General features: G+C 39.0%; 1 protein-coding gene across 6 annotated transcripts in view; it reads left to right on the top strand.

The window, feature by feature from the left end:
* Positions 1-13375, top strand: part of RAPGEF6 (Rap guanine nucleotide exchange factor 6) — a 144721-nt gene that overhangs the window by 114174 nt on the left and 17172 nt on the right. For 4 of the 6 annotated variants that reach the window (XM_060271679.1, XM_035105426.2, XM_035105429.2 and 1 more), the window contains 5 exons: positions 1982-2105; positions 2867-2890; positions 8212-8432; positions 11204-11395; positions 12908-13042. In XM_060271679.1, the coding sequence (XP_060127662.1) occupies positions 1982-2105; positions 2867-2890; positions 8212-8432; positions 11204-11395; positions 12908-13042 (696 nt within the window). The remainder of the gene's footprint in view (positions 1-1981; positions 2106-2866; positions 2891-8211; positions 8433-11203; positions 11396-12907; positions 13043-13375) is intronic. The other 2 variants (XM_035105427.2, XM_035105428.2) reach the window with 1 other exon arrangement.

The following is a 13375-nucleotide window of genomic DNA, read 5'->3' as shown; positions in this document are numbered from 1 at the left end:
AAGAGTCTGGGTAGGTTCATTATTATAGAGCCTCATGAGACACAATCCCCGCAATTCCTTATTTTTTATTGGCTAAAAATGCTGGTTATTTCTAGTAGCAAGAATCCAACAGAATCTGTCCTCCAGGAGTCACTGAAACCTTGGCCAAATGAACCTAACACCAATTGACAGCATGTTATTAATGTGAGAGGTGTCAGGTTCTTGGTCATGACAATTTAAAACCAGATCGTATCAAAGTAAATACAGAGTGTGGTGGTGGGTAGATGTGTTTGATTGAATTCAGGGGTGGGAAACCTTCAGCTCACATATTTGCCCATAATGCCCTCTTGCTTAAACCATGCCCATGTATCAAACAGCTGATATCACTCAGTGATATCAGCTGGTGAGCAGCAAGTTCAGTCCTGCTGGGTCCTGTGCGAAGGCACAATGGCACTTTCCCCCCTGGCACCGTTGGGCCTGCCCTCACTTAAATATAATGCACACACCTCACAGAACACTATAATTCCTACAAACAACCCCATATTATCTTGTGGGGGACTTGTGTGAGGGAAAACTTAATAATTTGGAGTCTCAGGCAGGATTTGATCAAATAAACAAGAGAGCTTTTATTAATAAAGGAAGTTTATGACACAAAGTGGGTAAAACACAGGATACTTCAGATTATAATGGTATTTCACTTCAGTTCTTTCTCAGTTGTTTCACAGCTATTGCCGCTTAATATTTTGGTTCTTAAACAAGGTGGTACTTCTTTTCAGTTACACACCCCTTAGAGAACCCTGCTCCTGAGGTAGCCCAAGTAACAGACCCAAGGGATCTCCACACCCCTCTTAAATGGTTTGGGAGTCTTATTTTTTTGTAGCAGAATCTCTCACCTCCTGACCGGAATGAGTCCTAAGTAGACTGTATTCTCGCAGCTTCTACTTCTCCTGGCTCAGCCTCAGCCTCCCAGTTAATTCCTGGCCTAATTACTCTTACAAGACACCACACACTGTCCTTCACACTAAGCTCCAAGACTTCTTTCTCTAGGTTGTGATATATTCCTCAGAGTGGATGTTTCTAACCAGAACCAACTCCCTCTCCCTCTCTCTCAACCTGACTCATAACGTATCTCCCAACCTACAAACTGTCTCTCAAAATCCACTGCTTTTCAACTCTCCCTCCTGGAACCCCAGCCAATCAAAGGCTGCCATTTGTTAACCGTTTGCTGGCAGGGAAAAAGAAAACACTTGGGGACCCAACCTGCCCAGCAAAACAAACTTTTCTGTCACATCCTGCTTCACCAGCACATTCTGCTTGGGGAACACATTAGCAAACTGGACCCCTCCCTCACCCACATATTAACCTTGACAGTCACCTGATGTCATTATAACTTTGACTGTTGTTTGACTGTTAATAGCTGCAGTGAAGAAGGAAATTCAGCAGGTACAACAAGCTACCCATGTCAAAATCTCCACTTTATATAGCTATTGCAGTATAGGGGCCCTGCCTCCCTACACCTGTCATCCTAACTCTCAAAAATGTGAAAAATGAAAATTAACAGTAAAAAAATTAACAGTACATCCCCATATTTGGCTTAGCATTGGCTCCTGTGTCTGAAAGAATTGAAAACTGTTGAAGATTAATTCTTTCCACCCTAAACTAAGAGGTAGAACCAATTTTTAAAGGGCAATAACCTTGTTGCTATCAGTTTCACGACCCTTTTATCATTGGAAAATCAAAGCGAACACAGTCCAATTGTAACATTTTCTTTCTGCTGACAGCTGCCACTATAAAAACAATTGAGTGAGGGTAAAGTTAGCATTTTGACTGGCAGACTGGCATCCATACTCTGCCTTACATCTTCTTGTGGTTTTAACGACACTTGAATTTGAGACCTTTGACATCTGATGGTGGCTTGTGATATATAAGAGAAATAACATGTCAGTCTCTGAAGTGTTGTGAACCCTCTTAAGGTTTTCTTGCACATATTTTAATTGTATAGGAAATGATTCAAGGGTGGATGGCTTGGTAAATTTCGAGAAGCTCAGAATGATTGCCAAAGAGATTCGTCAAGTCATCAGAATGACTTCTGCTAATATGGATCCAGCAGTAATGTTCAGACAAAGGTATGGCGTTTAAAATTGAAATTTGGGTGCAGGGAGGTGTTTTGTGTGGAGGAAACAATATGTATGTTCACATGTTTGTTTTTTGTTTAATTTCATTGTTTGTTAACATTTATCATGGGAAAGTGAATATGAAACAAATGTAGATAAATGCTGATTGCAGTGCTTAAGTGAAGGTTTACAAAAGTTTCTAAATAACATTTGGCGTATTTCAATATATGAAGTTTTTAGCTTAGGGCTCTTTCCATCTCACCCAGGATAAAGTATCATAATAGGAAAAACACAAGAATATCTTAAGTCAAAGAGGTTAGGCAATTACGAGTAATCATTGGCATTGAAAATGTAACCCAGTAAAATGGAACTTCATATTAAAAATTCAGTTGTAATATGATCAGTGCTAGGATACAATAGATAATTTGTACTGTCCTTGAGATCGGGTTGTAGGTTCGAAAGGGAGTGAGTGATGTGTGAAAAACAGCACATGCCAATCTAAGTGGAGGTTTCCTTCAAAATACATGGTCTTTTAAACTCCCAACCCTTTGGTTCTCTGTGCTTGTGTATTCACTGCACATAGTAACAAGTTCTGTCTCTATTCCACTGAAAAATGTGTGTCACTGTTTTGAGACCTGTTTTACTTAATTGAAATTTTCATTTCTCTTTTTTTCCTGTCTACATCCTCTTCCTTTCTGACTCTCAACTGTGATTTTCCCCCTTTGCTTTTCTTTTTAAATACATGCTTCATTGTATATGGCTCTTGCTTACAGGAAGAAGAGGTGGAGGAGTTTGGGGTAAGTGTAGAGATTAATGCAACTAAGACTCAAAAAAAAAGTTATGCCAGTTTTAACATGCTGCATCCTCATTAATGCATGCATCTGAACAATAGCATGCATTTTATTAACTCTGCAACAGTTGTTTCTAACTATTCCCAAAATTAAGGAAAAACAGGCCCACGACGATAACATGGATTCTTAACAAACCTGAATGCACTCATGGGTGGGGAGGGCTTTTCTATTGTTCTTACAAAACAAAATCATAGTTAGCTTATCCTTTTCACTTGAGATTAACATAACTTTAAAACTTTGGCATTAAATGTCTATTAAAGGATGTCCAACTTCCCCTGTCCCTACCATGGAGGCATTCCATGGTTCTAAATCATAGATTTCCTTAGAAAATCCAGCTATTTGCTTGAAAATGTCACTACCTTGAGCTGTAAAAGAAGGGGAAACAGCTTGATAGCCACCTGTATGAAGGATCCTGGAAGCCACAAAGTTCTGTCATCAGCACCTAGAGACATCCATGCAGTCTGCACGCCAGGAATGGATTTCCAGTGAAGAGTCTTTTGACAGAGGGCTCAGTCCTCAAAACCTTGGACACAATCTCTCTAGAAGTCGTGCATCCTGTTATTACTCAGTGCTCATTGGCACTAGAGACCTCTGTGTCAGAAAGTAGTGGCTAACTTGAGTTCCTCCAGATGTTGTTGGACTCCAGCTTCTATCAGCTCCAACCAGCATGACCAAAGGTTAGGGGGTGATGGTAGCTGTCATCTGTTAATATCTGGAGGGCCACAGTTTAACCACCCCAATGCAGGCTGAATTGCCAACCAGTCCAGCCATGACAATTGCAGAATAGGACCTGCTGACACCCACAGGAATTCCAACAAGTCTTCCGGAAGTCCTATTCTAAATTCATATGGCTAGAACACAGCAACCGAATCCCCATTTTGATGGAACAATCTTACAAACACCAAATCCGTAAACATCACCCCTTGTGGTGAGTAATCCACTTAATGGTCTCGCCTTTCTACTTCTTGTCTGCATGGATTTGGTTAAACAGAAGAGCTTCAGTTTGTTTCTGCCTTTTCAATAAGTAACACAGCTTACTTGCTATATCCCCACATGTTTACTGTGTCCAATTGGACCCTAAACTCATGCTTTGATGATCTCAAATCTTGATTACTGCAATGCTTTCTATGTGGGGCTACCTTTGGGTCTGGTCCAGAGGTTCCAGCTATTCCAGGATACTGTGGCTAGACTGATAATGATGCCACCAGGCCATGTTCAAGGTTTTTGTATTAATGTACAAGGTCCTTAGCAACTTGAGACTTGGAAGCGTCAGGGTCTGCTGGACCCCTTCCATGTCTGCTGGAGGTCTTTGGGGGAAGTCACTGTTACTGTTTCCCATGGCTCAGATCCCCAAGAAGTATGCATTCAATACTGTGGACCCAATTTCATAGAACCCTCTGCTAGTTGAGGTCAGACAGGCCCACTACCTATTGAACTTCTGGCACCCACAAAAGACTTAAAAATAAATAAATCAAGCAAGCATACTTTTTAATTGAATTCTGATTTTATAGTTTTAACTCATCTTTATTCTTACTGTATTGGGTCTCCTGTACACCACTTAGAGATGACTGTGATTAAGTGGTTTTCAAACTGTTGTAATGAAATAAATAATATTTCATAAAAATATAAAATAAAATATATTATGGACTGTTTGCTACCTTAACACAATAGTGTTCTCTTGCGTCTTGGCAACACATGGCTCCAATTCTGGATGGAGAATCTTGAATCATTGTCTCCTTATTAAGGCAAAACTTAAAAGCCCCTGCTTCAGAAGTACAGTGTCTTTTCTTTTCACATTTTATTGGAAGTGCTGGTCATTCCTTGAATGTATGCAAGGGACCAAGATGATCACTATAATGCAGCCTAAAATTCCAGCCAACATGTATAAGCTACTTAGGTGTGCACACATGCATAGGCTCATGCTATTGAGCATTTAGGCCTAATTGCTTCAGTCCAAAGTTTTGCACCCATTCTGATATTGGGGTTTCATGGGGTCCCATGTTAATTTAAAACCAGAGGATCACACAGAGTACCACACCTTTAATGACTGCTTCCGTTTAAATGAATATGAAGTCATTCCAAGTAAGCTATATATGGGTATATTGGCACTTCTGTGGGCCCAGACCATAACACTGGATCAGACTTGATAGTAATTTTGCATTGTCATATTTATCACTAAAGAGGGGAAAACTTAACCATAACTAAATGAGATCATATTCCTGAGATATGGAATCTGCAGAAAAGAACCTGAAATTATTTCCCTTAATATATTATTTCACCCTTTTATAGCATTCCAAAAGCTCAGTGTTGGTTTCTGGAATGGGCAAGATTGAGATTTCAATTGTTAATATTGGGGGAAGGTCAAAGAATAGATGTTTCTTCTAGATCAGTGGTCAGAAATCTCTGACCCTCCAGATATTGTTGGACTTCAGCTCCCATCAGCCGTAGCCAATACTATCTATAGTCAGGGATCATGGTAGTTGTAGTCCAGCAGCTGTAGCTGGTGGGCCAAAGTTTAGCCAACACTTATTGATTATCCATATTCAGATGACAGTAAAGAACATAAATACATTTCCTTCTTGTATAGCTTGCATTTAAAATTTTACTTGGGAAAATTAAAGAAACATGAGTTAATATGATGCTTTAATAAAAAGGATACTTAAATGTTTAAGTTACTAAGATTTAAAGACACACCAAAAACATAGTGTATAACAAACCAAAGTCACCAGGTTACATAACTTGTATTTTTCCATCTTGTGGTTTGTGATTGTTTATAGTTACGAAACTTTCCCATGTTAAATCTGTACAACATTCTGAGCCTGTTGCTGCTCTGATGTCAACAAATCAGTGATCAGTCTTCATTCTGTTGTGAATATGTGTTATCTAAACCTGTTGTTCCTTTATATGTATTATTTGACTCAGTGTGTCCCTTGTTCTTTCAATATCATTTCTACTTCTCAGAACTCATATTCTAATGTTTGTTGCTGTTTGAAATCTTGCTGCTTCTGTTGTTAAGCTTATGTATTTCAAAGCATTTTCTGTTTGGCTGTGTCCCCTGTTGAAATATTGAGCTAATTTGTTTAACAGTTTAAAATTTGTTTCATAAAAAATAGGTGGTCCACCTTGTTTTCCTATAGCAGTACTTTTGTACCCAATGCCATTCAGTCAGAATAAATATATACAATTAGCCTGCAGTTCAAAGTACTTTTTGAGACATATACTGGAGTTAGATCATCCTTGAAATTGAAACGTACTCTCCAAGTTACTAAAACTGCAAAATTCCTGAGAGGGAAGAAACCTGAATATACATGGAATTTTTAGTAGCTTTCATTGGAAAAACAGGTTCTTCCTTACTTGATATACTGTACTAGATTATACTTGTCAGAAGCTTTCCCAAGATAAAACCAGAAATTTCACAAGTTCTTTCCCTCACCATCCATTTCCTCACTCTCTTCACAGTTTCTCCCTGCTTTGTTTACTGGAAATCTTCCATCACTTCCTTTCCCCTTCCTGTTCCTGTTCCTGTTGCGTTGTGAGACAGAGACCCCAAATCTTTCTCCTTTTATATCATTCAGTATAGGGATCTCTGGAAATTTACCCAAACACTCACTTAAGTCCCCTCATTTTCCATTTTGTTCTCCCGGTTTTTGCTCCTGGTTTTTGCTTTACTGACTCAACAGTAAAGCCAAAGAACATCAGATCTGCGTATCTTCCTCAGAAGATCTCTGGGCCTCATGAATATGGAGTTTTTATATCTATGTCAGCTTGAAAATATGTCTCTACTTTCTTTCTGATTACTGCCTATTTGGTATCATAGAACATGCTGCTTTTATTGACACAGAATTTTTCAAATTCAGACTCTTTCATGACAATGATTTTTTTTAAAAAAAACTCCCTCCAATTGAGGTATCTTACTTGCCTCTTCCCTAGCAACAGTAGTTCCCTGTACTGAATTAGAAGGTATTTGTCTAGTTCTCCAGATCATTGTGACTGCTTGTTAGATGGCTCAGGGACAGATTATGGAAGGAATCGGAGCTCTCACAGTTTAAGTGCATAACACCTAGAATTGTTTAAATGGCCACAAACAAATTATCATTTCTATCTCACAATAAAACAAGAGAAAATTGCAAGTTTGGAAGGCGCACACTTTTAAAGACAATCAGCCTTATTTTCCATTTAACTATTAAGACACTTTGTTCAATGAGAGTAAAGCTTGTTTCTGTCCAAAGGTGGTAATTTTGTTACAGGTGTGATGAGAAGGATTTTGTAATAGGTGTTGTTGTTGAAGACTACATGTCTTCACGGGAGATAATCATCTTTAGAATCCCAGGTTCCAATTTTCCAAGCACTGGTCGCTATTCAAAGAGTCCACCTTATGCATGCAGCTGGGTGACATTGTTTACATGTCCTGTCCAGCAGTTCCCCCTCCACTGAACTGCCATGCTTCAAAATGCAGTTTGCAATTCAGAGAGCGACTGCTGGAATAAAAACCATAAAGAAAAACATCCAGCAGTGTGCCTGGGTCTTCCACACACAAATCTCTTGATCACAGCCGCTGTTGTTGCTCCCATTTCAGAAACAGAATAGTAAATTATAGCAGCTCCCAGCAAATCTTACATTAATCTCTCTTGGCAGACTCACCTTGTTCATCAGAGAACACATTGCTGTCTTCTGATAAATACAAGATGATATTCCAGTTTTTGGAATTTGGTAAAAATAATGAAGCTCACCTACCCCTATGCAAAGTATTGCTACCAGAAGTTATTGATACAATGGAATTCTGATTTTTGTTTTACTGCAAACATTTCCCTTCCAATTTTGCAAGCTTTCGAACAGCTCTGAGAGAGAGAAGAAATGGCTATTTCAACCATCATTTTGCTCATGCTCTAATCTTCTGAGACCAAATTGCGTTAACACCGAATTCAGAACTGTTGAGAAATTTATCTTCTGTCCCAAACACAGTATTGGGGTTTTCTGTGTAAGTCTGATGAGCCTTAGTTACATCTGTTAGGAGGAGCTTACTTAGAAATTTTCCTAGTTCCTGATCATTGCACACTTTTTGTTTTATAATTCTCTCCTGGACATATTAACTCTTTCAGTAGTCTTGCAAATTGCTTTAGAACAAATGTTGTGTTAACACTATTCATCTCCTTTTGACATCAGCATGCGCTTTTAATGGAAGAGTATTTGTGCTTCAGTGTTTGTTGCTTTGGTTCCTCACTACTAAAGCGGCTGCAGCTTAACTACCTCAATGTCTTCTTTTGCAGATCACTAAGTCAGGGCAGCACAAACTCAAACATGCTGGACGTTCAAGGAGGTGCACACAAAAAACGTGCCCGGCGCAGCTCCCTTCTAAATGCAAAAAAATTGTATGAGGACGCTCAGATGGCCAGGAAAGTCAAACAATACCTCTCCAATCTGAATGTGGAAACAGATGAAGAAAAGTTCCAGATAATGTCACTTCAATGTGAACCTGCGTATAGCACTTGTAAGTAAAGAAAACTTTTAGGAATGCAATTGAGCTTCTACAGTCTGTGGTGTTAGTAAGGAAGAATGTTTGTGCCATTCTTTAGATTTAATTTTCTATGGTTACTTAATTATGTGCATTTCTATTGGTTTTCTCTTAAGCATAGTTTTAATGTAGGCTAAATATATATTTAAAAGCAGATACCGCAAAAAAACAACAACAACCCCCAAACCCTTGATGAATATTTGGCATCTTGTCAATTTGAGTTTTGACTGAGTTTGCACGAACTTGAAATTATAGGTTTTACCATTGACCTTCAGTTGTTAATCTATGTGCCTATCACTAGCCTGCCAAAAAATTCCATAGTATGTTGCATTTTTTTTTTGCCAAGTTAGCACTTTACAGAATCAAGAAATGATAATGGCAAGCCTAGTGGAAGTGACAAGAAAATGAAAGGATAAAATATTATCACAGACAAATAGTTAGAAAGACATAAGTGAAGAAATTATTTTATTGGAAAATGAGAAAATGGTAGAGAGGAGAGTGATATACCATGATGGTCTGACACTTTTTGAATGCCTTGGCAATTAACAGAGGTTGATGCAGAGGAAGAGTTTATAAACAGACCTCTGACCTGTGCTATTCAGGAAATAACGAACGTCTTAAGACATACTCCAAAATATAATGCACTATTAAGGTTATCTAAATTTTGGCAAGCAATTGTAATTAATAGTCAACATTTGGAGGGCACCAGGTTAGGGAAGACTGTTGTAAACAATCCTCAGCCTGTTTGCATTATTTTTGTGTCTGGGTGTTTGTGTGCCTTTTTGTTCTTACCATTTGGGAAGACTTTCATTTTCTGAATGGAGCCTTCTTGCACCTGATCGTGCTCATTAACCACACTAACGTTCTCATGAAATTTGCTGGCACCTTTTGTGATCTGCAGTAAATATAGCTAAGCTTCTATTATTGTGGTTTTTAATAACCTCCAAGTTTTCTGGAGATATTTGGCTCTTCTGACCTTCCCTCGCAACTTCCTTTTCGCTAGGCTTCCCAGTTTGGAAAAGTTCCCTAGGTGATCTTGGGCAAGTTTCTCTTCATCAGCCTTGGCCCCAAATTGTCAGTAGGGGGATGACAGACTGTTCTGCCTGGCACAGTGGTTATAAAAATTACAACTGCCTTTGGCAGTTTGGTGGGTGGTCACCAGGAAAGTGCTTTTTCGGTGATGGCATACTGTTTATGGAATTCTCCTAGTACCGAATGTTACATTTTCTATCATCACAAGACATTGTTTCCCCCAGTACTTTTAGTTCCATTTCTATGCTGCTGATCTTCCTAGACTCTGCTGCTTTTACGATTATTTTGTAGTTGTTTAGTCGTGTCCGACTCTTCGTGACCCCATGGACCAGAGCACGCCAGGCACTCCTGTCTTGCACTGCCTCCCGCAGTTTGGTCAGACTCATGTTCGTAGCTTGGAGAACACTGTCCAACCATCTCGTCCTCTGTCGTCCCCTTATCCTTGTGCCCTCCATCTTTCCCAACATCAGAGTCTTTTCCAGGGAGTCTTCTCTTCTCATGAGGTGGCCAAAGTATTGGAGCCTCAGCTTCACAATCTGTCCTTCCAGTGAGCACTCAGGGCTGATTTCCTTCAGAATGGATAGGCTTGATCTTCTTGCAGTCCATGGGACTCTCAAGAGTCTCCTCCAGCACCATAATTCAAAAGCATCAATTCTTCGTCGATCAGCCTTCTTTGTGGTTCAGCTCTCACTTCCATACATCACTACTGGGAAAACCATAGCTTTAACTATACGGACCTTTGTTGGCAAGGTGATGTCTCTGCTTTTTAAGATGCTGTCTAGGTTTGTCATTGCTTTTCTCCCAAGAAGCAGGCGTCTTTTAATTTCAGTTGTTTAATTATTTGCCTTCTTGGCTGTTGAAAGTTTTCTGATCTGGAGCGCTCTGAATTTTTTGATGGGTAGTCTGAGATATAGGTATGCAAATGCTTCTGTCTTCATCCCAAAGCGGTGTTTCCTCTCCTACAGTAAATTAACAGAAATGTAAAGATAAAGTTTGAATGTGCTGTTTACTTTTTAACTTCAGAGGTGATTTAATTGTGCGCAGATGGTAAAAGGCAAGCATCATGAAGTTACTTTCCAATAGAGGTTTTCAGCTATATATTCTGTCAGACAGTGCCAACTGTACATATTTAATTGAACTTAATGGAAGCTTGTTTCCCTCATTGAAACAGAAGCTTACTTTCCTTATGAAATCAGGAACTTCACAGGGTTTCATATATAAACAGCTATTTTAGCTGTTTAGAAAACCTGTCCTCTGGAAATGCATAACACTAACTACCAAAAATATATAGTGCTGATTCATAAAGCAGATTCTCTCTAATTTTTAGGGGTGTTTTTTTTGGGGGGGGAGATAGTCACAAATCCTGCATCATTTCACCTTGCAAAGCAGGTCAGAGCTGTAATGTTTGCACCATTTTTGTGCTGGATGCAGGAGTAGCAGTAGATTGAGGCTACAACATAGATGAGCATCTTCAGGTAATGAAATTGAAGCAGTATAGTTTATTCTATGAGTTAAGTTTGCCACCTAGTGGAACACTGGGGGTAACTTTCTAAAGAACAAGTGGATAAGAATCCTTACAGATATTGCTATGGATACAAAAATACCAGCTTGCCATCTAGTGTTTCAATACACATTCCATTTTAATTGTGGTTTTTATTAACATTGCAACAGATTATAGGGGGGAAAATATTGACTTCTCTTTTTCACCATGTCAGTGACGAAAAATCTAAGTGAAAGACGAGGTGGCAAAGCTGTAGAAATGTCTCCCATGCCACTGAGATCTGTTGGCCAAACTACAAAAGTTCATCTACATCAGCAAAACAGAATGAGTCAAGTCCTTCAGGTTCCAGCTGTTAACTTGTACCCCATTCGGAAAAAAGCACCAACCAAGGACCATGTGACTTTTAGTGAGTATTTATCTACAGGATTCACTTCTTAAATCAAATTACTATATAAAATGGGCAGATAGAAGATTTTGCAAGGCTAATGTTAAGCTATACTTACAGCATGTCAGTTTCATTTCCATTTTGATATAGTCATATCCTAGCATATATTTCACAATACTAGATTATAAAACACTACAGTTTCAGCAGCTGATGGGTTCTGTTTAAATTATTCAAACAAAATCCTTAATATTAGCTTGATTTTGATAATGTTAAATTATCCAGGACTAGTATTACTAAGTTTTGAAATATTGTTAAGATATATTTTTCTGGTTTTAAAATGTATTCTATTGTATGGTTGATAAGTAGTTTGTACAGTGGTACCTCTACTTACGAATTTAATGCGTTCCGAATGCACATTTGTAAGTTGAAAAAAATTGTAAGTCGAATCCCATAGGAATGCATTGGGAGAAAAAATTCGTAAGTAGAAGCAACCCTATCTAAAAATTCGTAAGTAGAAAAAATCCTATCTGAACCGCATCCAAGATGGCGGACGGAGCTCCATTCGTAAGTAGAAACATTTGTAAGTAGAGTTATTCGTAAGTAGAGGTACCACTGTATATTCCTTTGAGAATATTACTTCTTGAAAAATGCAAATATATTAAATAACATTTGTATAGAGATTTGAGAAGTCAATTTTTCCATAAAGACAAATTAAGCCATACCAAATTGTCACGGTGGCCGGAGAAGGCTACTTCAGAGTAACGACTCTACACAGCTCTGCATTTTGTCTTTTATTGGTGCTGAGTATTTACAGTGCTAATGGCAGTGCTATTTACAAAGACACATCTGTTCAGCTTGAATCAGAACCTCCAAGTGGCTTTTGGCGCATCTTGCGCCAGCATAACAACTTGGGGAGACCCATCCTCTTCCCCCGACGCTTTCTGCGAAGTTCCGGAGTTGGGGGGACTGGTCTGCCCCCCTTCCTTCCTCCTTCCTGTCCCACCTGGGACGATGGCTCTTCTACCCTGCCAGAGCCTTGGACACCACTTCCTGTTTCCCCACTTGAGCTGGAGCTTTCCCTCCTTTCAGCCTCGCTCGGGGCTGGGCTGGAACTCAGGAGGGGAGGGGCTTCGCGATATCCCTTGCCCCTCACACAAATGTTCCCAAATCTCCTACATTTCATGGAAAGGGACACTGAGAATGTGAATTGTTTCTGCTAAATATCTTGCAACTTCTGTCAAATTCATGTAAACCAGAAAGGGGTGATTCAAAATTCTCTTTTGAGGTTTGGGGACAGTATGAGTCTCTGTGTTTTCCATATATATGAACATCTCCCAACATAACTTGAGGCCCTGCTGAACGTGGCTGGCTTTTAAAAGTTGTTTTCCAACAAAGTAACCATTACAAAAGAGTCCAGGAATAATTTTGGTCATAGTTCAGTTGCCTTTGGGCCATAAAAGATGCCTTTGTAGGAACTCTTCAGTTTGAATTGTGTGTATAAGCATTTGTCTTGTTTTGTGATTGCTCTCATAGGTGCAGGTTCGCCTCAGAAGTCAATGAGTTTGTCTGAGGAAACAAATAGTAAAAAACAAGCAGAGGACAATATATCTATGGCATCTTCTTTGCATTCCAGTCCTCCTGCTTCTCCTCAGGGCTCCCCACGCAAAGGTAGGAGTAGACACAAGTTTAGTCTTAACATGTCTCAGCTTAACTATATTTTAGTTTTCTTCTCCTCAAGATCTGTCCTTCCCTAATCTCAAAAGATGGGCTTTGGGTATTGACAAAAGGCATAACTTATTCACTGGGGAAAAGAAAAGAAACTTCATGTGTTCCTGGAAAAGACCATTGTGCCTGAAACCTTTCAGGAAAGTTTTTAACGTTGGATATTATTATATTTTATTTATTGAAAGGCATTTATAAACCACTTAATATTTTACAAATCTCTTATTTGGTATAAAATATAAAAATAATGTAATTATAAATGCAACCTAAAACAAGTAG

The sequence above is a fragment of the Zootoca vivipara genome, chromosome 2 (assembly GCF_963506605.1).
Source record: "Zootoca vivipara chromosome 2, rZooViv1.1, whole genome shotgun sequence".
NCBI classification, from domain to species: domain Eukaryota; kingdom Metazoa; phylum Chordata; class Lepidosauria; order Squamata; family Lacertidae; genus Zootoca; species Zootoca vivipara.
The sequence above is the reverse complement of the archived record's forward strand: the minus strand, read 5'-3'. Positions and strand labels throughout refer to the sequence as shown.